The sequence below is a fragment of the Rhinoderma darwinii genome, chromosome 8, assembly GCF_050947455.1.
Source record: "Rhinoderma darwinii isolate aRhiDar2 chromosome 8, aRhiDar2.hap1, whole genome shotgun sequence".
NCBI lineage: Eukaryota > Metazoa > Chordata > Amphibia > Anura > Rhinodermatidae > Rhinoderma > Rhinoderma darwinii.
Genome location: NC_134694.1, coordinates 11,974,811 through 12,000,463, shown reverse-complemented (window position 1 = coordinate 12,000,463; position 25,653 = coordinate 11,974,811). Strand labels below are relative to the sequence as shown.

At 44.2% G+C, this 25,653-nt stretch overlaps 1 protein-coding gene and 1 long non-coding RNA gene across 6 annotated transcripts in view; one reads left to right on the top strand and one right to left on the bottom strand.

Moving 5' to 3' along the window:
- KCNT1 (potassium sodium-activated channel subfamily T member 1) overlaps positions 1 to 25,653 on the bottom strand; it is a 203,350-nt gene that overhangs the window by 54,001 nt on the left and 123,696 nt on the right. For all 5 annotated transcript variants that reach the window (XM_075835093.1, XM_075835094.1, XM_075835096.1 and 2 more), the window contains 12 exons: positions 21,640 to 21,719; positions 19,000 to 19,099; positions 18,273 to 18,329; positions 18,041 to 18,089; positions 17,313 to 17,372; positions 16,117 to 16,191; positions 12,631 to 12,714; positions 11,091 to 11,185; positions 7,352 to 7,532; positions 2,714 to 2,878; positions 1,997 to 2,133; positions 369 to 432 (listed from right to left, as the gene is read on the bottom strand). In XM_075835093.1, the coding sequence (XP_075691208.1) occupies positions 369 to 432; positions 1,997 to 2,133; positions 2,714 to 2,878; positions 7,352 to 7,532; positions 11,091 to 11,185; positions 12,631 to 12,714; positions 16,117 to 16,191; positions 17,313 to 17,372; positions 18,041 to 18,089; positions 18,273 to 18,329; positions 19,000 to 19,099; positions 21,640 to 21,719 (1,147 nt within the window). The remainder of the gene's footprint in view (positions 1 to 368; positions 433 to 1,996; positions 2,134 to 2,713; positions 2,879 to 7,351; positions 7,533 to 11,090; positions 11,186 to 12,630; positions 12,715 to 16,116; positions 16,192 to 17,312; positions 17,373 to 18,040; positions 18,090 to 18,272; positions 18,330 to 18,999; positions 19,100 to 21,639; positions 21,720 to 25,653) is intronic.
- Positions 13,545 to 16,307, top strand: LOC142659211 (uncharacterized). Its single transcript, XR_012850284.1, has 2 exons — positions 13,545 to 13,663; positions 15,998 to 16,307. It is a non-coding gene; the product is annotated as an uncharacterized LOC142659211 (long non-coding RNA).

Below are 25,653 nucleotides of genomic sequence, written 5' to 3'. Positions count from 1 at the left end.
GCCTACTAGGGTCCTGTTCCCAGATCCTGCTGGATTAATGGAATTTTATTCCATCATTCGGAAGTAATGGAATTGTTGCGTAACATCCAGCAATTCAGTGGTGGATTATATTACGAATTTGGTTGGATCAAGGACAAACCTTCTGGTCTATGGCCAGCTTGACCTGCGTATGGCTTACATGCAAAACATTTACAACCTTATATTGATCAACGGGGTTGACCAAACTGGACAGCACCTTCTCAAAACCAACTTGCCCCCTTCTAACATGAACATGAACAGGGCTGCCCATTTGGAGCAACCCATCTAAGTAGGAAAACAAGGCAGTGGAGGAGTTTGCGACTATGAATGACGTGAAGTATAGCGCTTACTGCGGCAGTGCGGTCCACCTCATTCCGGCTACTGAGAATAAAACAAGCTTCAGCATCGTCCATCCTAGAAGAAGGAACAAGTGGGCAATTAGTCCGTTATACACTGAAGATATTTGTTGGCGGATATTACCACTTTTGATGGGACCTACAGAAAGTCCAACGTCTATGCCTTTCCAGAGACTGGAGATTGTCGGCAGATCCCACCAAACTAGGACCTTTACTTTTACCAATATCCAGTGCTTACCAATTTGGGCCGTGAAAACGAGCGCCGATCAACGAGACAGATTTTGGATCGGCGCTCGTTTGCTCCTTTCGCAAAGAGCAATGATTGGTTATGTCTGGGGACAAGCGATCGTTACTACAACCGCTCGTCCCCATGCATTTGCATCATGTCGGCAGCACGAGCGTTTCCCCATTCACTAGCGGATTGTTGCCCTGTTTACACACGGTAATGAGCCTTCATATAAACACTCATTTGCCCGATCATTGGCCCGTGTAAAAGAGCCTTTAGACTTTAAGTCTATTAAACTGCTGTTAACTTATCTTATAGAGACGAAAATCGACAAGATAAACGCTGCCGGCTCGGTACAACGCCACGAGCCACTGTGTTCTGGTGATCAGACGTATTAGTGCCCAGTTTAGTGCCCATCTACTCGTGCCAGAACATAAGACACAAATTTCGAGAGGCTTTAGTGACGATTTAGTGAAGAGGATGATATAGACAGAGAAGTTATTAAGGATTGATCTATAGAAATACAAAGAGCTATGATAATATCTGCCGTTCCCAGAGGTAACCAAGCCCAATACAGATGGAGAAAGCAGCAGAGATGACTATGTGTTGGTGTATCTTCAGGATAAAACGCAGGGGAGTGAGAAAAGTGGCTTGTTTGGCTGGAGTCTCACTTCAGTAATGATCCGGAACAGAGCTCCGTCATTATCTGTAATGCGAGACAAGTCCCCGAACACCAAGGTAATGACACAAATACAGAAAGTGCAAGAACAGAGGAAGAGACATTAGAAGACAAGGCCGAAGGCCAGCGTGTATGTATACGGTGTAGATCGGTAGTGTAGCACCCCAAAGATGATGACCTCTCTACTGGCGGCAGGTTGACTCCTTCACCTGGGAGGCAACCTTATAAGTGACCACAAAGCTATAGGTGGCCATAGTAATACTGATGCTATGATGAAGCCAATCTGACGGGTAGCAAGTATCATTAGGGATTACCATTACATCTATGCTGCTAAAACAGTTGGTTCCAACCCAGGATCGGACTTGTCCGTCAGAGGATCCTCCGGTGGGCCCAACATAATAATAGACCCCAGAGGTCCAGTAGAAGACAACCCCATTTGGAGCCAGTCACTTAACCTCCTATTAGAACTTACGGAGTCCTTAACATGACCATTGTAGAATTTATACAGCTTTTACCATGATGAGATTTTTTTTTTTTTTATAATTGCAAATTTGATTTTCAAGAGGAGCATCCTCACTGGATCGGGGAGAATCCAGTCATCCATCTTATCCTATAAATGCTTATTCCAAAATCTGCCAGTGACTTGTTTCCCTCTTCTACTAGAGGGGGACAGTGACCAAATGCAATTAAACTTTTTTTTCTTAAGTCTGTACCCACTTTGCTCTCATGAGGTCTTGGTCTTTGAGGGCCGATCCTTGGAGATAGATGACCCTCTGGGACCACAGTGGTATCTGCAGAACCCGTCGGACCTGAATATCCATTTCTGTGGGGCAAAGAATAACCACGTAGTAATCCTGCAACAAGCAATGGATACAAAGAGAGCGGTTAGGTTAAGATGGACAATAGTCATTTTTGTAACATTTGTAATGGAGCTTAGCACCAGGTATATCATCAGGGAATGGGTGACCCCAGTAAGATCTAAGAGATGTAGAACAATGGAGGTTTATAAGGTCTTGGTCTTTGAGGAGTACTTCTCTGGAAAGGGGGGACAGTTGAGGGTTAGACTGGCCCACCAAAGTACCAGAGGGTCCTCCAGTGGACCCCTAATGTACCCCAAAACAACAGGGCCACATGGGTCCTGCAGTAGACAATCACCTGCCATATAACCTGTTCAACCTTATTGATATGTCCGGTGTGCACAATGATAACAAAGATTATGAAGAAATTCTAAGTGGACGTGCACATGCTCTGTATAGATAGAGGGTGGTCCTCAGAATTATCTCCTCTGGTGGGCCTTAGGTACCCCAGTCTGACATTGAGAGATGTTCTTCTCATCAACCCTGGTAAGGTGAATCAATAACCAGCAATAATATACAATGAAGTAAAGGTTGCAGGACCTCCTATTCCTGGTTGGGTGAGGGACATCTATGGTACCTGGAGTCGTGGATGTGCATAGAACTCATTGAGGAAGTCCATGAGAAGGTCGATCTTCAGGGAGCTGACACACAAGACCACATGTTTCTCGGTTTGGGCTCGATGTCGGCTGTAGTTTCCTCCAGATTTCTGCCGTTCCATCCACAAGTACACCAGCTCCTCAAACTGCAACGGAAAAAATGAGAAACAAAAACCTTTAAAAAAAAGTTATGAACCAACGGAAATCCAATGTAATTTCATCTGAATCGTGTTGTCTCATTTTTTTTATCGCCATTTTTATTTCAGTCGTATCATTTTTAATGGTGTTTAGACTATTGTAGAATTTTAGAGCCATTTCCATTTGTAGACGTTTTTAGAATTGTTATTTGAATATTTCTATAGGATTAGATTATAGATTATATTCAGAGATTGTTTTTCTTATTTATTACCATTTATATCAGTGTTTTATGCTTGACATAGTGGCCCCGTGGTTGTCCCTGCAGCACTGAGAACACTGTATGAAGCTCCTCGGCCCCCACCTGCCATTGATCGTACTATTCTAATTTATGGTCAATTTTTTTATCCATTATTTCCCATACTTTATACGCTGACATGTTCTGAGCAGTGACTGCCGCCTGGACTTCCCTCCTTTATGTCTCCACCATGTTCTAGTTCTTCAGATTATTCTCACTTTTCCTTTCTTAACAAAAGACCAGCTGTAAAACGATCTGACCTCTTATTCTTACATTCGATCTCGGCTTCCATTACTTCCTTCTATTAGATTTTGAAGGATCTCCGTGGCAATTTCTCACCCTGGCAGCAATCTACAGATCTTCCTTGCCTGGGTCTTAAAGAGGGTTACATGAGATTAGAAAAACACGACTACTTCCTTTCAGAAACAGCGCCATTCTTGTCCATAGGTGGTGTTTGGTATTGCATATTGGCCCTTATTTACTTGAACAGGGCTGAGCTGCAATACAACAACCAACCCATGGACAGGAGTGGCGCTGTTTCGGACAACCAGCTGTATGTGTTCTAGGGTTTCAGCTGCTATGCAGATCTATGTGTCTTCATGGTTACAGACAACAGACAAGCCTAGAGACGGTAGAAAAGGGGGAAGAGGGAGTAACAAGTAACACATGACTACAGGATCAGACTACACAAAGTTTGTTTGTAGTCTGTAACAGTGGAGACACATACATCTGCATAGGAGCTGTAGACACAAAACGGTGTTTTGATCAAAAGTTACTCCCTGCTTATGCCCTATGCCAACATGGCATCTGGTTTACTGTAGTCTCAACAGCACTTACATGCCAACCTTAATACTAACACATAGCGCCCCAATAACAGTTTGGGCAGTCAGACATGTATACCACACTTATGGAGAACATTAATATGTTCCTAGGGGTAGTTATAGTGGGTACTCTGCAAGTTTCTAGCTTCTTGGATGTCCAGCAGGGCTTCGCCTGGTAAATCTAATGGGTATCATGGTGGCCAAACCTGCAATCTAGCCAATGTGGGCATAGCAGCTGAGAAGAGAGGGCATATGGTGGAGTGGGGCAGACGGTCCATCCAGGCATTAGGGCAGTCCCCAAGGGCCCATGGTCATGGTCAATTTGAGTACTTCTTTAAGTTGAAGTACAGAACTGACTAAAAGTAAGGGGCACATAACCCTTCATGCCTGGGGCAGTCGCGTAACTACCGCTGTAGCAGCCATAGCGGCTGCTATGGGGCCCGCGGCATGCCCATCTCCTCCAGATGCAGATACTATTGAACACTATGACAGAGCAGGGAGGTAGATACAGGGGGCGCTGTATAGCACTGTCTACAGGAGGGGGCGCTGTATAGCACCGTCTACAGGAGGGGGCGCTGTATAGCACCGTCTACAGGAGGGAGTGCTGTATAGCACCGTCTATAGGAGGGAGCGCTGTATAGCACCGTCTACAGGAGGGAGTGCTGTATAGCACTGTCTACAGGAGGGGGCGCTGTATAGCACCGTCTACAGGAGGGGGCGCAGTATAGCACCGTCTACAGGAGGGGGCGCAGTATAGCACCGTCTACAGGAGGGGGCGCAGTATAGCACCATCTACAGGAGGGGGCGCAGTACAGCACTGTCTACAGGATGGGGCGCAGTATAGCACCGTCTACAGGAGGGGGCGCAGTACAGCACCGTCTACAGGAGGGGGCGCAGTATAGCACCGTCTACAGGAGGGGGCGCAGTACAGCACCGTCTACAGGAGGGGGCGCAGTACAGCACCGTCTACCGTTTGGGGCAGTATAGCGCCGTCTACAGGAGGGGGCAGTATAGCGCCAACTACAGGAGGGGATTGTATAGCGCCAACTACAGGAGGGGGCGCTGTATAGCACCGTCTACAGGAGGGGGCGCTGTATAGCACCGTCTACAGGAGGAAGCGCTGTATAGCACCGTCTACAGGAGGGAGTGCTGTATAGCACCGTCTACAGAAGGGGGCGCTGTATAGCACTGTCTACAGGAGGGAGCGCTGTATAGCACCGTCTACAGGAGGGAGTGCTGTATAGCAATGTCTACAGGAGGGGGCGCAGTACAGCACGTCTACAGGAGGGGGCGCAGTATAGCACTGTCTACAGGAGGGGGTGCAGTATAGCACCGTCTACAGGAGGGGGCGCAGTACAGCACGTCTACAGGATGGGGCGCAGTATAGCACCGTCTACAGGAGGGGGCGCAGTACAGCACCGTCTACAGGAGGGTGCTGTAGAGCACCGTCTACAGTTTGGGGCAGTATAGCGCCGTCTACAGGAGGGGGCAGTATAGCGCCAACTACAGGAGGGGATTGTATAGCGCCATCTACAGAAAGGGGCAGTATAGCGCCAACTACAGGAGGGGATTGTATAGCGCCAACTACAGGAGGGGGCTGTATAGCACCGTCTACATGGGGGTGCTGTATAGAACCGTCTACAGGGGGCCTGTATATAACTGTCTACAGGGGGGGCTGTATAGCACTGTCTAAAGGAGGGGGCTGTATGGCACTATTTACAGGGGGGCACTATCTACAAGGCCAGGCTGTGTGTGTCACCCAGGAGAGAGGGGCCTAGTCAAAAGTTTGCTATGAAGCACAGTGTTTCCTAGCTCTTTGGCGTACTAAATATTCATAATACAATAGCGCATTTCTCCGTAGGATCTGGTCACTGTGACTAAGATCTGGATAGAAGGAGCATCACCAATGCAAAGTAAAAACTTTCAGGTCTTAAGAGACAGTTTAATCCTGTGCCAGGCAAGAAGATCTCTCTACAAAGTCCTGCCATGCCTCATCGGCTCAAAGACATCCAGCCACTGTGGAGGTGACAGGTCCTGTATGCGGCGCCAACTGCTGAGGATTTCGAGCCCTGTCATCAAACCACTCAAGTAGAAATGAAGCAAAGTCGTGACAGTTTCAGGAACAGTTTAGAATCTCAACCGGATATAACTCGATGTTATTTATATACCTGGATTTGAAGGGCAAATCCAGTCTCATCTGATATTATCAACATTACAATAAAATGTTTTTAAATAAAATGGTACAGAAATAGTTTAAAAAAATAATAATTTAAGTTCTGAATTTCACTCCCATCATGCATCGGGATTGAGCACAGATTTCCTATTTTCTTGACCTAGTAGGAGTTTCCTCCTTTGCTGACCGTTGCCCCCTGCTGAGTAATGCATATGATATGAGCTGCCAATAGTAGCGGGGGACGGAAAACGACAAGTGCTCTGAACAAGTTTCTGCTCCACTGAAGCAATCTCCTGAGAAACTAAGCTGAACAGGTTTGCAACTCGAACACTAGCTACTGTAATACTGCCCCCTATGAACAATAATATAGCTCTGAGTGGGATAGAGAATGATCATATCTGACAGTTATTTCCTGGCTTGTCATGCTGTCCGGCCTCAGCGATCAGCTGTAATCTGTGGGAGTTCCCAACTGCGGGTGCTAAATTTCCCTGCAGCGCCACCACAGGAGAATTTAAGAATTACACTGTTCTCATTGAGGTCAATGGGCTGACAATTCATTGCACAGACAGGTTGGGTCCTCCAGAGAGAGACGCACTTTTTAAACTGACCTCCACTCTGTCTAATAGAGGGGGCCCCTGACCAGGGGATCCCCAAACGTACTACAAGCAAATAATTGCAACAGTGATTTGGCCGTGCAAACATACGCTGTCCAATGTCGTAGTATCGTATAGAAAAAGTGCACGGCATCCAGTACCAGACTGCAATTCTCTGTGGAGACGCCGCTGGAGGAGAACAAGCCTACAAATGCGACTTTTCGGTGGACCGCCCCCGTTCGCAAGGCTTGAGAAAGGCGGCATTCCTCTGAAACGTCACATTAGCATGCTCGGACATCTCCCTTTGGATTTGTTTCCATGGACTTTATGCACGGCGGGTGACTACATAATATAATAGACGCTATTTATTCTATAGTCACTTTGTTGAATTATTTATAACAGAGATGAGCCGCAGTCTAGTGCTGGATCTTGTTCATTTTTTCTATACATTGCTATGAGATCCCGAACTGTACCCCACTTGTAAATGGAGCCATTGCTATCACTACATTATATAGTTGATATTTATGTAATTCCCACTATGGCGCCGTGCTGCATTGTGGGTATGAGACATTACCGTATAAACCCTGGTCATTACTTACCTGGAGAGGCAATACCACGAGTGCCACGCAGATCATAATCACCACCAGGAGCTGCGATGGCCAAATTTTTGGGGTCACATCTCCATATCCCACCGTGGAGAAAGTGACGATGCAAAAATAAAACGATTTGAAGAGTGAAAGGTTTTCCCCCGCTCTTTCCAAATGCTGAATGCCACACATCCTACAAAAGAGCAGCAAATCCAACCATTAGTGGGTAGTGTTACCTCCTATGTGCGATCAGAGGCATAATGTGACGTCGTGGGGCCCCACCCTGCATGTAACATTTATAATACTGGTGCCCTATGTTGCAGAGGGGCCCCCTGAGACACCAGGGCCTGGGCTCAACTGCTACCTTAATGCGAAACATTCAGATGTCACTGCAATGACCCAATACCCACCCTCAATGCCAACATCCAGTCTAGGCAGCCCTCTGTAAGCTAAATACATCAGCAGCACAAATGTTTGTTACAATGCATCAGCCTGTTTATCTCACACAGGATTGTCCAGACTGGATATAATTGCAGCAGAATCTCAGCCTAGAGGAGTATTCGGTCTCTCCTGGGTTTCTAGGGTCCACACGTAAACAGTAATTCACTTACAGCAAGCAGAGATCTTGAAAATGGTGAGGATATGTTATACAATATTTTAAACTTTATTTACAAACCCTTTTAATTGAGGGCAAATAATTAAAGCTGGAAGTGTCAGCGCTCACCTGCCTGTATATATCAGTATACCAGAACAGCGCCACCACATGGCTGCCACCGTACATTTCTTAATAAGCTGATGAATAATGTAAACTCTCTCAAGAACCTGTAATATCTATGAGTCACGAGCCATTGTCCATTAATTGTATAGGGCTGTGGAACAAGGGACGCTGATCTGTGCCCAAACTGTGCCCCTTGGCAGTGATTAACCATTGTTACAAATGGCGAATGCCTAGTCTCATGCAAAGTACATGAACGTGGCTGAAAAATGATATTTCCACCCTATATATAGCGCACTCCCGGTGTGGCATTGTCACACACATTGTGGAGCATTGCCTTACTCTGTAGGTATAGATTGACGGAGTTGGGGGGGGGGGGGCAGGAATACAGAACAAATCCAACGAGAGCCAAAGAGAAAATATTCAGATGAACCTGCGTCATAAGAATACGATGCAAGCCTTCATTCATGGACATGGCCAACACAGATGGGGAGGGGAGTCATGCTAAGTGCCCACAGCAGACTGTCCCCACACTAGGGACATATAGTACCCACCAAATGGTGCTATTCCACGCTGCAATGTCCATACAGCAGAACAGTAGCACGGTGTCCCAGTGTTTTTGAGGCCAGTGGCCCCCCCCCCCATGTGCCCCATCCTTAGCTTGACAAGCATAAAGTATGTATGACGCAAAAAACAAACATGCTTTCCTAGAGGGAAACATGCTTTTCCACTAGAGGGAGCTCACTGCATTGAACTCATTGGGATTTGCAAAAAAAATTAAAAAAATTGATATGCGCTGAGCTCCCCCTAGTGGCGACTGCAGTTTAGTACCAAACCCCTTGTGACTATAGGCCCCATATCAGTGGTGTGGGCTGCCTCGAATATGTCACTGATGCACTGGAGGCTGTTCTTATTTTACTTTCTTATGTGACTGGCTGGACCCCCAAAAAGCTCCGATATCCGGCTGCCATTTCTACCTCTGCAATAAGCATAACTACACCGCTGCCCTACAGATACCTTCCAGCAAATAGAAATAAAGATATTTAATCAATCAAAATGATTTAGAAAATATACTTTGCAGTAATTCATAATGCCCTATGTAGTTGTTAATAAAGGGCAGCAGCCACATTGAGGCAGTCCAGAGCACTCCAGTCACTTGGGGAATGATGTTCCTGCATTGTACTGAGTTACCGGCCCTTTAAATTTTGCTTCTGTGTACTTCAATAAGCGGAGATCTCACGGACCCTTCATCTCTTGCTGGAAAGCTTAATAAGTGCACACAACATAACACTTCCCGTCCTCCGCACGGCAGGAGAGCGCCATCCCTCCATCCAGTGGGCAAGAAGTGCCATGTAGCGCCAGCAGTTACATAATACATCACCACATGCCGCTCCTCGTGACTCCTTAATGCACCAGCACTCACCTCAGTGGTTACAGCGGATATAGAACAGAGTCCTTGTGATTTTACATGATTCGCTTATTTGTAATTTACCCTCCTGCATTGTAAAGTATTATTATAATAATCAGGAATCAGGCTCGGGGGTGACTGCAGCCTCTCTACCCCCACCCCCACCCCCATACCAATGGTACCCTGCCACCCAACTTACCACAGGACCTGTAGCTCTGGCATTGATTGTAGTGTATATGCATGAAGCAGGCGGCTCAGGATGAACAGTATTATAGACCTCTGATAGAAGTGTGTATGAAAATATGCAGCAATCGAGGGGATTATGGGAGGGCTGAACGGATGATCAATACAGTCATATTATTGTCCACCTGTACCGGGTGTTTTATTTGACGAATTCTGAAAAATTTGGCGACTTTAAAATATACCTTTGTGTTTCGATTCCTCACGGTTTTCAAGATGTCCGATTGCCGTCAGTAAATAGCAACCTTCTTGCTTGCATCCAGAGACTAATAAACCCGTACGGACCGAATAGTTCTAAGAGCTGGGCGTTTGCTACAATTGTATCCAGTCTAGCCAGTCCTCTATGGGTTAATATATTTTATCTGCCCTCAAACTATAGCAAAACTATCAGGACAGGAGAGAGATTTGTGCTCCCCATCTCACAGAGAATTGTCTAGACTACAAACAAGTGTAGCAAAACTTCAGCTTTAAAGAAGTTTTAGGTATGTATGGCGAATAATTTCATTCACTGACAGAAAGCAGAGATATTCCTAATAGAAAATAATTGACTTCTGTACAAAGCAAAGCTCCACTAACGTACAGAAGTCATTGAATAAGAATAAAACAAATGTTTGTTCTAATCTGAGGTGACAGTACAGATTTTATTCCCTACTAGATGAAGCGATTATCATATAACTTTTTGTAAAATTGTTCGAATGCAAGAGACGATCACCACGTGTAATAGCGTGAACGACGAACAATAAACCCTTGTGTTTCGGTAGATCGGCCACATCTACCTGAAAGATGATCTTTTGTCGCCGCCACATCCCCTCAGACGTCTTCCAGTGGTTAGCAGCTCAGAGAGGAGATGTGGGCGAATCACAGTAACGACTAAACAGCGAAAATCTTTAGTAATTATTGTCACGTGTAATAGTCCGTCTTTCCAACGCAAAGGACTCGCTAATAGATCACTCGGCGCTAGTTTATGAAAGAATATCTGCCGGTCTTATGGGACCCAAATTACAGCAACGTGTACGGCCTATAATACAATAATCACCGGGAGGAAAGAGACCCCTCCATGAAGACGACGTGTGACGATACATTGTAAGGGGTGAGCAATAAATGTAAATGTCTTGTACAGCGTATACACATGTCATGAAGATAGATAGATAGATAGATAGATAGATAGATAGATAGATAGATAGATATGAGATAGATAGATAGATAGATAGATAGATAGATAGATAGATAGATAGATAGATAGATAGATAGATAGATAGATGTGGTAGAAGGACCTCCATACAGTAATCTATTGGCTGGTGGCGTCATCCACAACACCACTGCTTAGTTGGGCGTCTTATTACTATTAATATGATATAATTGCAATAAATAGAGAAATCACGTCTTACCCTGTGAACACAAGGCATAGTAGGGTGCAGATCAGAATGATCACCTGATTAAACATGGCCGACTGCGTCCTCTGGATGGCACGATGGAGATCATTCTAAAATATAATGATGGTATTCAGCGAGCAGGAAGCCAGTGGAGCAATACACACAACAATAGCCAATGCATAATCTATATTCTGTAATACTACCACAACTCATTAAAGAGACACTCCGGGCAAAACACATACACCGTGTTATGCCTAGTACAGGGGCGGGGCATGACACAGGGATTCTCTAATTGGTGGTGCTTTTTGAATCCCTGGGTCATGCTCCGCCCCTTCATGCCCGACACTAGGCATAACATGGTTTATTTTTTTAAGTGAGTCTTGTAGTATTCAGCTCTCATTGTTTGGAAGGGAGACAGAAATGACAAAGCTGGAGAACAGACTTAAAGGTAAACTCCACCACAAATGTAAAACTCCTCTGGGGTATTTTATCCTTGGTTCATGTTCAAGAAGTCCATGAGATACATTCTACTTTTTCTATTTATAGCCATTTTACCTCTAACTGGTATTTCATCTATGATAAGAACCACTCTCCTGTTCAGGAAAATAGAGAATATTGTCACAGCCCCGCCCCTGCTTAAGGCATCACTCAACGCTCGTGTCATTTTCCTCATCACCTTCATCCATAAAATGTACAGTCCTAGATATACGGCTACGGTCAGAGGGGCAGCTTTAAAACCTTGGGCTCTCCGCAGCTGATAACTTGACATTACTCCATATGTGATTATATCATCATGTACAGAATCTATAAACAATATAAATATCACCTTTGGTATAGTCAGATAACTCTGTACAACATTTCAATCCCAAGTTGTGAGACATTTTTTGGCCTTTGTGGGCGTTCTGTAATATATCTGTTAGGGTACAAGAATTTTTTTTCAAATATAATTTTTTATTGAAAACGTTTGTTTAGTTTTTGCGCTGCAGCTTCTATATATCCACTATACATAGAAGCTGCATAACGCTGCTGTAAGCTGAATCCAACAGTTAGCGTCTCCTTGGTGCCTCGGACTCACAATCTAACCCCAATATCGATCAAATCTAAGTTGATCAACCTAGATTTGATTAGTATTAGGGTTATATTGTGTGTCAGAGGCACCAAGGAGACGCTAACTGTTGGATGTAGTTGGCAGCGGCGTTACGCAGCTTCTTTGTACAGTGGATACATAGAAGCTGCAGCGCAAAAACAAAAATTTATTTGTAGTAAAACTAAGGGAAGAGGTTTCTTATGCCCAAACATACAGATTACTTAAGAAAAAAAAATGCCATCAAAGATTTTCATAGCTTTTAAGCCTTGCCCTGGAAATGCCCCGTCTAATGCAAATTTGCATAAACTCCCCATTTGTAGGACAGTCCCATTAAAAACGTGACTGTTGTCAGGTATGTGATTAGACAGCCCAATGACTATGCTAACTGCATTGAGGTGTAAAGCGTTGTTCTCTTATGTATCATAGGAGACTATGGACCGTCACTGAAAAAATACCAATGCTACTCACGATCATGTTCTCCAAGACGCACTTTGCCAGCCAGCAGTTCAAGAAAACCGGGATAAAAAGATTTCTTAGAGGAGGCCAAAATATCTGGAGAAACAAGAAGAACAGCAGATATTAGATCAAATATTATCAAAATGGGCCCCCATTATGGTGCTGGGTTTTGCTAGCTAGGACGGAAGGACCTGCTGTTGAATTCCCCTCTATCCCATTTTCATGACCCTTGGGACAATTCTCCACCCGCTTATTTGCGAATGCTGCAGTTCCTCTGGAAAGGGAGTCCCAAAATGGTCTAAGTAGCAAACAGAACGGGACCAACCAGGGCATGGGCCCTCCTCTCCGAGGGCCCCACAGCAGCCACATGATCTGAATCTATGGTATGGGCGCCGTTGTACATACATTATATGATTCAGTGGTAACAAATTGAAGATAATCAGGAGTGGGAAGATAGCAATAAGATCCAGAAGACAGATTATGGAGTTCAATGGGAACTGTATAAATCTGAATATAGTGCGCTCCCCCTAGTGGTAGCTGGAGGCAGCAAGAAATTTGCCATTTAACTCTCTGTGTAAAAAAAAAAAAGTAGGGGATATGGAGCGCTGTAACCAAAAAATGGAGCTCTGACCCCTATATAGATAAATATATTAAATGAACCAGCTCCAAATTTTGGCCTATTTAGATAACGGTCACCCTTCTGAAAAGATGGGTACATGTTAAAGGGGACCCAGACTTAAAGGGCCAGTCTACTTTGGGTTTATTAAATGGTGCAAATATGGCAAGTATGTCAGGATAAACCCACTTAGGTTCCCCTTTTCGTGCATTTAGGATTAGGATTATGGCTAGCAAAATAGGTAACCCTGATATTATCTGGCGGAAAGCCCTGAACCTCCCCCTGTACAGCGTGTCCTGCAGACTCTCTCTATTCCACCTCCACATTTCATTCCTAGGAGCCTCATGAGACGCGTCACTTACAAGGCCCCGGAACACAAAAGACTGCGTAGGAATGTAATTTTAATCTCATAAAAGAAATCTCTCCTAGGTAAGCGAGTGCCCGTGTGATCAGAGAGATGGGAATCCCGCAGACTTTCCCTCTGCAAGACAAGCAAATTACCGGTGGACTGTGAGGAAGAAAGCGGAGGGGGGAGGCTGTGATGTACGGAGGCTGAAACACTACAGGCCCCATATGGTGAAGGGGCTTAATACTACACGGCCCTACATGGGCAAATGTGATATTAATCTGTCTTTACTTGTTCGAGAACTAGGGGGAGTGTGACTGCGGGGGATTGCCCATAGAAATGCATTGAAGTAACCTCCAAAATTCTATAGCGTTTCCTACTCACTGCCTCGTAGTGTTCACACATATTTAGCTTGTCTCCTTTCCACTTTTTATATCAGAGCTGTCTTTATGTAAAGTCCTGTCCCTACAATCTTCACCATCACTCCTCTCCTGAAATACTCTGTTCTGCTGGAGATCCTGCTCTTTCCACTAGAAAACTCTCAGGCTGTGATCTCGTCTCCATTCCCCTTAATCACATCTTGACACGACTCCTGTCTCATCCAGCATTGTCCTCGCTGACGTCACATTACTGAACAGGTAACTGCCTTTAACAAAAGCCGCACACTCCCCTCCTTAAATACTCTGTGCTGCTGCGGGATCTTGCTCCTTCTAATATTTCTCAGTTTGTGGCCTCCATTTGTCTCCACTCCTCTTCTCACAGTTCAGCGCTGCCAGTCACTTGCAGTATGGTCCCACAGGATCAACCAACTAATTTTCTTAAACACTCTGTGGAAGAGGCAAGGCATCCAAATAGCACAGAGTATTTAAGGATATGAGAATGTATCTTATAGGAGGCAGCGGACATGGCTGCATGTAGGTTGATTGGAGGAACAAAGGAATTCACATAATGAGATTGTGCTGTGAGGGTATCGTGCTCTTTCCATGCCCACATCATGGCGTTAACCCTGTCACATGCAGTTGCGTCCTCAATACCGCCACAAGTGGACAGGTCATAGTTTCCAACAAGTTCAGCACATTCATCTGAAATACTCTGTGCTGCTGGGATTTTATATTCTTACTATCTGCCTGCCTACATTTCCCACCCTGACTACCCTTAACATTCACAGCCTTGTTCAGTACACTGATCTCCTGAAATACTCTGTTCTGCTGTTAGCCATGATCCTTTCAGTACCTCCCACGTTTCGCCCAAAAATATATAAAACCCAAATAATTGCAGGAACAGGTTGTTACTAATGATATGACAGTATTACCCATAGCAACCAATTAGGTCTCTACTTTCACTTTACAGCAGCGGGAAAGCGACCAGTTGCTATAGCAACATATACAGTATTCATAAATTAACCTCATTGTCACCAAACTCCCCCATCTGGTGATGTCGCAGCGGACCGGCATCTGATATATTATTACATGGAGAGATTAGTTACTGGGGACAATCTCGGAGAATAGAAGGTCGGCTGCCAAGTGGGAGGAAAAAAAACGGTGGAAAAAAATAAAATAAATAACCGAGGCGAATGTGGCACTGAGCAACCTGCCACCTCCATCATAATTATTCCCTTCTGTTCCGGCGGCTCCGTCAATTAGTTAAGAAAATCCGCTGGCTGAACGCTGCATTTTATTCACATCAGGACTCTCTAAGTAGACGTGATTTTCAAGGCTTCAGAACAAAAAGACTGCGTGGGAAACCTCCGCTGACAAAGGTTTATAACCCAGCGCTGCGCGCTCCATTCATTTCTATTAGCGGTAATGTGGAGCCTGCGGCTCCCTGTATTCAGAGACACAAAATGACTATTCCGGAGCGTCATGATGAGACAACCCCTATCATTGTGCATAAAGACGTTGTCAGTGTAGGCCAAGGAGGTGCTCACAGAAAAACGACTTTTGAACAAAAATTTCCGTAATTAAAAGCTTACGTGAGATTTTCTCCTTTCACACCCAAAGCTAAAATTTGAAATTATTTTGGTTTCCTGGTACCAGAGAGCAGTGCATTATGGGAGCTCCATGCAGGTGCCATACTTTTATCATCAAAAACTAGATTGGGAAAGACCTCCCCGATATGTTCTGAGAGGATCTGATCACTAAAATGCATGACGGCTGTCTGAAAGGAGCCTGAGCCAATTGGAGCTTAGAGATTAGGTCACATGTCTGACAGCAGGGTGGAGATAAACTGCTGACTGTTTCAAAGGGCAACCAACAGGATTCTGAAAGGAGTCCACAATTATCCCTGTACCTTTTGAGGGATGTGAGAGACCTGCGGCGGGACATGAGTAAGACAAACAAACAAATGGTGCGGGTGGAGGGGCATCCTGCGTGGCTATGAGGAGTTTAATATTACAAAATGATATTTTTCATCTTCAGATGTGACGGTGGAGCTTGTCCTCCCAGAAATGTGATAGTAAAGCCCAAACCGTCCACCATATCGCACAGCGCCACATCATATCAACCCGCTGGAGAGCATTCAAGAGGAGGAAACTTACTGTGATGATGAAAGGAACCGTGTTTATCATCTCCAAAATGAAGGAAATTCTGAAGATTTGTTCCCAGATGTTCCCCTGAGGATTCAACACATTCGCCGGTAAAGACACAGCAAGAATGACATAATAACCTCTTGTACATTATACAGTTATAATGATGTAATGTTACTCCAATTAAAGGGACAGTAATACTATTTCATCTGCCTTCTACTGCTCCCCGAGGAGAGACTGTAGTGCTACAAATTACTGAAATGAAATTGTTGCAACCAACTAAAGTCAATGGGGGAAAAAAATGAAACAACTAGTATATATAGATGTAGCAGAGCTGTGATAACGTAGTTGATTTTGCCTGCAGTACTGTGCAATACTACAGATCATGAATGTACTAGGAGTGCCAAATGACAATCATTGTGTTGAATCCGGCTCCTAGGCACCCACTAACCAGCAGAAGAATGGGGCCCCTTCACTGCAATACCTGACATAGCGCCATCTATGGCCGTGTGGCTGTGTCTGGTACTTGTATTCATGGTTATTTCTATTCCGGGAAAAGCTGGGTGACAGCCAACGTTACCGCTGCTATACAGGTTGTCAACCAGCTTTCCTCGAGCCCTTAAAGGGCCTTTCCCACCAGTATTGATTAGATGTGTCATTAATGTCTGACCTCCGGCCATATTGTTTATCACCCAGCTTTCCCAGAACTAAGACGACGACAAAATATGACTCAATTACTTTTATTTTAAGTGATGATTATTTTATTTATTTATTTTTGAACATGTCTGATAACGTTTTAATTATCTTGTACGGATCTTCAGCTTCCTCATGTCTTATACTCCAGTCACATCCAGAGATGCATCCAAAACTCTGATCTTGCAGAGCCTCATGTCTCACAGTAGCCACTGCTAGTTCAGTATCTGTACGGAACAAGCTGTGATATAGTTCTTAGGCTTGTGCATGATAGAATAATTTTGAATACTGCTTTGGATGTGACTGGAGTAGAGGACGTGATGTAACTGAAGAACAGTACAAGATGGACTAGGTCTACATGGCCTCTTTAGTTGGCATAGCATATAAGGTTATAGAAGCTCAAGCAGGATTGTCCTGGTGGTCAAGTTGTAAGATCCCATTCCCACATTGGGCCCACAATGCATTATTCACACCACTTTACCCATCCTCTGGCCCAAGTGTAATACAAAGCTTACCTTATAGCTGAGATAGATAAGGAGCATCGTCTCTAAGAAACTGATTATGGCGACAGTGACCTGTAAGGTGAGGAGAGGCAGGATTATTGAGAGGGGGGGCATTGATAAGCAGATCACGTCCATAACTTCTACGTTGTGTTCCCGCATGAAGGGATTACTGGAGTGTGTGCGGAGCTCAATTGTTGCGGTGGAAATGTCCATATTTAAGCTGTTTTTTGGTACAGGCTCAGGGAACAGACAGCCGAAAGTTACACTGACAATAGATTGATCAAATGCTAATCCAAAACGAAGTCCAATTCAGTGTCTTCTGAAATCCTTGGGATAATAAATAGAAGAATCTCTCAAGCGTAAGGTGGAACTCAGCCTAAAATACTCAAATTTGAATTGGTTCTTCACTAAAGTGTAAGAGGTACATATACTGTATAGGAATACAGGCAGACAATTCCCTGTAGCTGCCCCTTTAAGGGATTGTCGGAGATTAGAAAAAGGTATTTTTTTTTCCTCCAGAAACAGTGCCGCTCTGGTCTGTGGGCTTTCAAGTAAATGGGGCTGAGCTGCAATACCACATACAACCTATGGAGAAGAGGGGGCGCTGTTTATGGAGAAAACCAAACCAGGCCTTTTTTCTAATCCCGGATAACTCCTTTAAAAGACAAGGTGAAGAACACTTCACTTTACATGCGTCTTGTCTGTTATTATTTATCTGATTCAGAAATGTTGTTGCTTACCTGAATAGCCCAGAGCGGCGTCCTCCGATCCACCCAAATGATTGGATCCCTGTAAGAAAATGGGACTTATGTCACTGATTTATGACGACCAATGTCGTAGTTTATAATTTGTTCTAGAACAATAACGCCTGTATTCTGATAGGTCCTTACAGTGCAACCCCCCCCCCCCCCCCGTTATATACAGCAGGGAGAGATGGAAGACGGATACTACAGCACCTATCATGGTACTCACCAGTTAATACTGTGTGTATGGGATTTAGTGCTGTAATTCTGCTTCTCACAATTAAAGCTGAAATATATGAAAAGAAAAAAAGGATATTTTATAATACTGTAGAATGCGTGTGTATATATATATATATATACACACACATACATACACACACACACACACACATTACACATCTCTCTATATCTATATATACACACACACACACACACACACACACACACACACATTACACATCTCTCTATATCTATATATATATACACACACACACACACACAGCTATCTCTCTATATCTATATATACACACACACACATACATACATACACTCCTATGGCAACTATCTATATACCACCGTCTGATCTGCCCTTACTTCAGGCCACATGTGCCAGTGCAACTGCCCCAGTTCCCAGTAGGCAGCTTGCCGTCACATCAGTGATCGATACCGGTGAAAGGTACTGAACAAGGGGTTGGCGGGTGTTCTTGATGTACGGGCAATCCCGGCCTCCATAGAGATGTGTAGAGTCCATTTTCAGTTTCTTTTTTTCCCCTGGGAGCAAAGAATCAGCTCATTCCCCTAGACCGGTATTTAAATACCCTGGCGAAGGCAGAGTGGCTTGTGGACACCCGGCACTTAGGGCGCATGTCGCACCAGCCCCGTCCTAGTCACGACCTTGGATGACCTCTATAGTGTAACTACAATATCATGACAAAGAAGAGCAGAGAGACTCTCACCATCCGATTCCATGCGTTGGATCATCCAGCAACACTCGCACTATGTACAAGAGACAGGAGAGCAGCTTCAGGGAGAAATTGAAGAGACGGATTCTTAGGCCTGGAAAATAAGAAAAGAACCTTGGGTCATTTTACTCACGTTTTATAGATACTCTGTAAGACCACTAAAACTACAACTCCCAGCATGCTCTGACAGCTGCAGGAATGTTTAAAAGGCTAGGGGAGCCTATTGCAAAAATCAACCTCCGCATTATGTGGGTTCACACCAACAAACCCCCCCCCCCATCCTGGAACAAGAGGGATCAGTGCTGGTTCAGGCCACAACCAGAGAATGGAGCCCATGAGCATTGGGTCAACCATATCTGTAGAATTAACAATGCCCGGGGCGTTTGCCCCATTAATCCTGCCTGCCAGCCCTCCCTAATTTATAGTGCTGTAGTAATATTATACCATGGAAGTGTTCAGTACCTTGGAGAGCGATACCCAACTGGGACACAATTGTTATATTCTGGAATATCTAAGTCAATGATACCGGATATTACTTTGGGGTCCATATAGAGGTGGACTCATCCTCCTTATGGGCATGGTGATCTGCACCAGGTTAACCCTCACCGGTGGCAGTTCAATGCCAATGAACGTGCCCAGAGCCGTAACTTGAAGCTCCTGGGCCGCAATGCAAAATATATAACAGGGCCCCCACCTACCATATATCATTTATAATACTGGTCTCTTAAGCGGCTGAGGGGCTTGGGGCCCCCCTCAGGCTCCAGTGCCCGGGAGCGACTGCTACCTCTGCACCCACTATAGCTAAACCCCTGATCAGCACCCATCAGTTTTACCTCCCTCACATATCCCAGTATAACAAAACAGATTTGCCATTCAAAAAGGCAGAAAAATTGTGAGAGACCCATGCGGCTGCTGAAATAGCGGCCATACTGACTGTCACCCAGCTTTCCCAGAAACAGAATGGTCTTCGGCGGGATCAGCTGGCAGGGACGTAAGAGACAAAGGTTTTATTCCATATTGGAAACACAGTGCAAGTCCAGCCCCGCTGTGACCCAGCCGGGTGCCTCTTACCCAGGGATGATGACAAAGTTCTGCGGAGGTGTAAGTAGGTCACCTTGATGTTGTTTTACCCCCTTGTGAAGGTTTTAATCTCGCAGTCACACAGAAAACAAGAGTGAGGACAATAACAGCACTTTCCACAGCTGTCTGTACTCTATTAAAGCCGTTCAGAGCGCCGGGTAATTCACTGTTGTGAGACGTTATTACCTTGAATTGAAGGTTAGGAAAGACGGCGAGTGAATAGCTACATTGCCGTCATAGGAAAAGCGTTATGTGGGATTGATTTACTTCATAGTTCGGGGGAGTGAAGGGGGGGGGGGCACGTAGAAATTAACCTGTTACCTGGAGATGTTTAAACTATAAAACATAATAAATGACAAAAAAAAAAAATACAAAATGTAAAATGTAAATACAATTTTTATTTAAATGGAGACTGCTGAGCAGGTGCAGCTGGTACTGCCAAGCTCTACGGCAAAATGTGGGCTGTAGGACCCCTATTCTCTGATAGGTGGAGGTCTCACCGCTGGTACCCCGACCAATCAGAAATGAAGGGCCTAGTCCAGAGTCCTATATTGTAATTGACCATGGAGCGGTAGTTTCCCCGTAGCCATGGTCCCTGCTCTTTATATAACACCATATACTGATAAAGGTGATCTGGATACTCCTATAGCTGGTGATAGATTGTGCCCTGATGTGGGTAGATGTAACTGGTGGTACAGAAATAAGTGACAGGCTGGTCTAACTTTCACTTTTCTAAGTTATCATATGCTTAAATGGAGGAAAAAAAATAATAAACAGCTGGTTTAAGAAGATTGTAATAAAGAAATTATTAATAAAATAGTAATAATAAATATTGATGATGATGATAAACTAATAATCATTTGAAACTTTTAATAATACCATGACAACTAGATGCTTGTTTTTCTTTAAGTTGCATAATGAAATATTTTTTTTTATATTTTACAGAGATCTGTAGATATTCGATACTTTAAAACATAAAATAGAAACAATAAAGAGATATAAAGTAAAAAAACAAAAAGAATACCCCTAAGAGCCAGAAGACGAAGAACTATAAAACACAGCGTGATAAATCGCTATCCAATCAGTACACATCATCAGTATCAAGCAGCATCCAATGACATTCATGTTAGTTATAGCTGGTAGGGTTACGTCTGGATACCGTTTTAGGGTACCGAACGTTATACTAAGGTCTCTATAAAAAAAAATAATGCGCACCTGTATACCTGAACTGCACACCCAAACACAATGTAAATCACACTCGATTTTAAATATACGCTGATAAATTTGGAAGCTGCATTACTTCATCATTACCAGTAGATGGCAGTATAACACTACAGATTCATCCCATACACCAAGAGCTCAGCCACAACAGGAAGCATGCTGCAGCCAGTTAACCCATTCTAAGCTGTGATGTTTTATAAATATGATAAATAATGGCAACAATGGACCCCAACCAGCCAACTGAAAGCGCTGGGGCACCGGTGGAAAATTTGGACCACCTTAGGTCCTAAAACCCCCAAAGACCCTAATTCCCATTGTGACTTGATAACTCACTTGATCTTTGGTTTTTGATGAAGAAGAGTTTGAGTCTTTCTTTGAAGGTGTTTTCATTAACATAAAATTCGACTTGCACTCTGTAAGAAAGAAAAGGAGACATGAGGTGAATACACCGGGGCCTTTTGCTTTTTGGGGATGCTGTTCCTCTCACTACAACACTAGGGGAGGACTTACTGCTCTTCTCCACTATCCCTTTAAAACGTGGTCCTGCCCGCAAGAACATACAGATGTAGCAGAGTTTGCAATTTGGTACAAATCCTGGCAATTATTAATCTGAATTATTATGAAACCGTTAAATCATACATGCCAACAATGGTGTCACGATCTACCCACTCCAGGTTAAGGAAGGGGCACTGCAGCTGGCACCATCAGCAATCATGTGCACTAGTCTGGATTCAGTGGCATCAGGTCCAGGGTGTTTTGGGAAATAGGTCTGAACATTTTATGCGATGTGACTTGGGCGCTGTCCACGGTATCACCCTGAAGTCTTTATTCATATGTTGTCAGTTTAATGATCAGCACTGAAATACTCTGTGCTGCATTTCCATCCCCACCACATGACACACAGCACCAGATCAGCCCACTGCTCTCCTGAAATACTCTGCGCTCCTGTCATATTAACGTCAGATCCTCTTAATAAAATGCTTTGCATTTCTACTGTGTCTCTTTCTGCGTCTTCAGAAAACACAATGTAACTGTAGCTGTGTATAATATCACAAGTCGGTTCACTTCAGTTTCAATTACTTTAAATAAGATATCAGGTTCCCGGATTTTACCCCAGAGATCTGGGAGGAAATAAAAGAAAGCAGCGTGTTCCTGTAAGTGACAATGAGAAGCTGCGCACGACACTTACAAGGATCCTTCACCAAGTAACATTGTAGCATCAAATCTTATCTGAGAAAAATCTGAAAGGAAAGGGGTTTGGATGTAGAAGGCTGAACCGCCCCATCTGCAGGAAGTCTTCACCTTAGGTAGGAGATCCCATAACATTATCCCAAGAGCCACAAGACGTAGTCTCCACCAGAGAACAGAAGTCTTGAGAACAAGAGACGCATTATATATAATGAATTGGTGGATAGTTGGACATATCTTATGTGGTCTGCCATTATAAACTGAGGTGAGGCGCCTGCATTGTCCATCAGGAGACAGAAAGTTGGTTGTATGGAGGCAAACCGGATGGCCATTTACCCAAAACAATAGATGCAGTCCTTGTTCCATCTAATCATCCAACCATCAAGTCACCTACCTACCCAGCCAACCATCATTCAAACCTCTCACCCTCCATTCAACAAATAACTAATCCATCCACGCACCAATCTAAAACCAACCATCATTGTATCCATCCACTCAAACCACCATCTGTCCATCCACTCCACCCAACCATCCATCATTATAATCATTCAACCATTCTTGTATTCACTCATTCCATACACCCACACAACCATCAATCCAACCATCAATTGACCAACCCACCCACCTACTCTACATCCATCAAACCAACAATCATTGTATTCATCCAACCATCAATCAACCATCATTGTATCCACCCAACCATCAATTGACAAACCCACCCAACCACCAATTCATCCACTTACCCTACATCCATCAATCCATCTAACCAACAATCATTGTATTCATCCAACCATCAATCGACCAACCATCAATCCATCCAACAACCATCATTGTATCCATCCACTCAAACCACCATCTGTCCATCCACTCCACCCAACCATCCATCATTATAATCATTCAACCATTCTTGTATTCACTCATTCCATACACCCACACAACCATCAATCCAACCATCAATTGACCAACCCACCCACCTACTCTACATCCATCAAACCAACAATCATTGTATTCATCCAACCATCAATCAACCATCATTGTATCCACCCAACCATCAATCGACAAACCCACCCAACCACCAATTCATCCACTTACCCTACATCCATCAATCCATCTAACCAACAATCACTGTATCATTGTATTCATCCAACCATCAATCGACCAACCATCAATCCATCCAACAACTATCATTGTTTCCACCCAACCATCAATCGACAAACCCACGCAACCACGAATCCATCCACCTACCCTACATCCATCAATCCATCTAACAATCATCATTGTATCCACCCAACCATTTATCCACCGACCCACCCAACCATCAATCCATCCACCCGACTTTCGTTGCATCCCACACAGCTAAGCAACCATCCACCCACCCGGTCAACCATTCATCCAACAAACCATTTCATCCACGTCTGTAGATATTTTATGTTTATTTTACACATTTAAATTTTTTTCCCCCTTTTTCATTAGCGAATAACTATAAAAGCCTAAACCGTCCTCACAGATCATCACGGGGGTCTTAAGGATCACTCTGGGCAGAACTCGTACACGTTGTCTAGTGCGAGACCTGAGCAGGACACAGGGATCCCCCCTCTTTATTGTTTTAGTGAATCCCGGTGTCATGCTTTTCCTTTGCACGACTTTGATAACTCTCCAGTGACTATATGTCTATAGATTTTTTCCCTCATCATATACACTGTAAAGGTCATAGTACAAATGATGAAAAGTAACAATAAGAATTTTGTTATTTTCCCTACTTTTACCAAGTTCCTCGGCTTCTTATAACTGGTTGAACTTTCTAACAGTAAAACAGTCGTTGTTGCCCATAGACTTTCACTGTGCCTAATATAACACACATTACAGCGGCGCCCCCTGGTGACTATCATGTATACTGCTCCGGTATAATTACTCTCCACCTGCAGCCTAATAACATTTATATATCAGTTTATGTTCTAGATGAAGATCAATCCTACAGCCCACAGCATTGGCGCAGAATTGGCAATTTCCCTAGCTGTCATTTACAACCTGTGCCAAGCTGTATGCCTGTACACCAGATCCTTCAGCAGTCGGCGAATGTGCCGCATCAGACTGGTAACAACCGTGGTGACCATCGTGGCCCTGCTGATCTGCATCCTTACAACCGCTGCAGTAATAAGTGGCTCCTATTTCATCCTACGTAGCGGTCGCTGTATTGAGTGGAGTTCATGTCACTATTCTCCATCTAGTGTAATCCACGTGTGTCCTGTGTAACAGTGAAATAGAAACTCTTGGTGGACATGTCATCCCTCCATCTCATTCCATACCAGCGCCACTGGCGAGTACAGCCGACACTTAACCTCCTCCATTCTGTCCCTCTATCTTCTACCCAACAGGCATGCCGGGCGAGTATATGGGATTCTCCGGCTTGGCAATGCACCAAGTGACCAACCATCCAGATTTCCAGGTGAGTAGCTATTGTGTGAAGGTCTCATGTGCTCCAGAGGCGTTTCTGATGAGAAGTAATATATTGTATAGAGCCGGTTTATAATAAATCTTCTTTCTTCTTTTTTCCTCAGCGTCTGTCTTTAACATTGTCCAGAGAAGGGGTCTCCATTTGCCTGAGGGATAAGACCCAGGACCCTGAATAAGATCCAGTGGTAAGAACTAGAGAACTGGAGATGCATAAAGACAACTGGAAACATCTAGACCGCGTCAGATCAGAACATCTTCCTGCAAGTAGGATGAAGGGGCAAAGACCTCATCGCTTGACCGCAGCAGGACATGGAGCCGGAGATGCCACCTAAGATGGCATTAAACATCCGTAGATCACGGTTGTCATCTATAGTAATCAGTATTACCATCCACATTGTTGTGATCGCGATGAGAAGGACACCGGTCCTTCCAGAAGTCAGTCTGAGAACACCAGTCATGGAATTGATGGTAATGGGAGATTTGGTTCCTTTGTGCAGTGATATCAAAGAAATCCAGGGGCTGGAGAATGATCTCTGGGGCTAAGTTGAAAGCGATCGTCTATAAGGTCCTGTGGATGAGGCGTCAAGTTGGTACAAAACCCAGAGCCAGTCACGTGGCATTTCAACCTGCAAACTTAAAGTAATTCTCCACCACTTATCATCATGTCATTCTTAGGTCCAATATTATGTGCGGTCTAACTTCTTA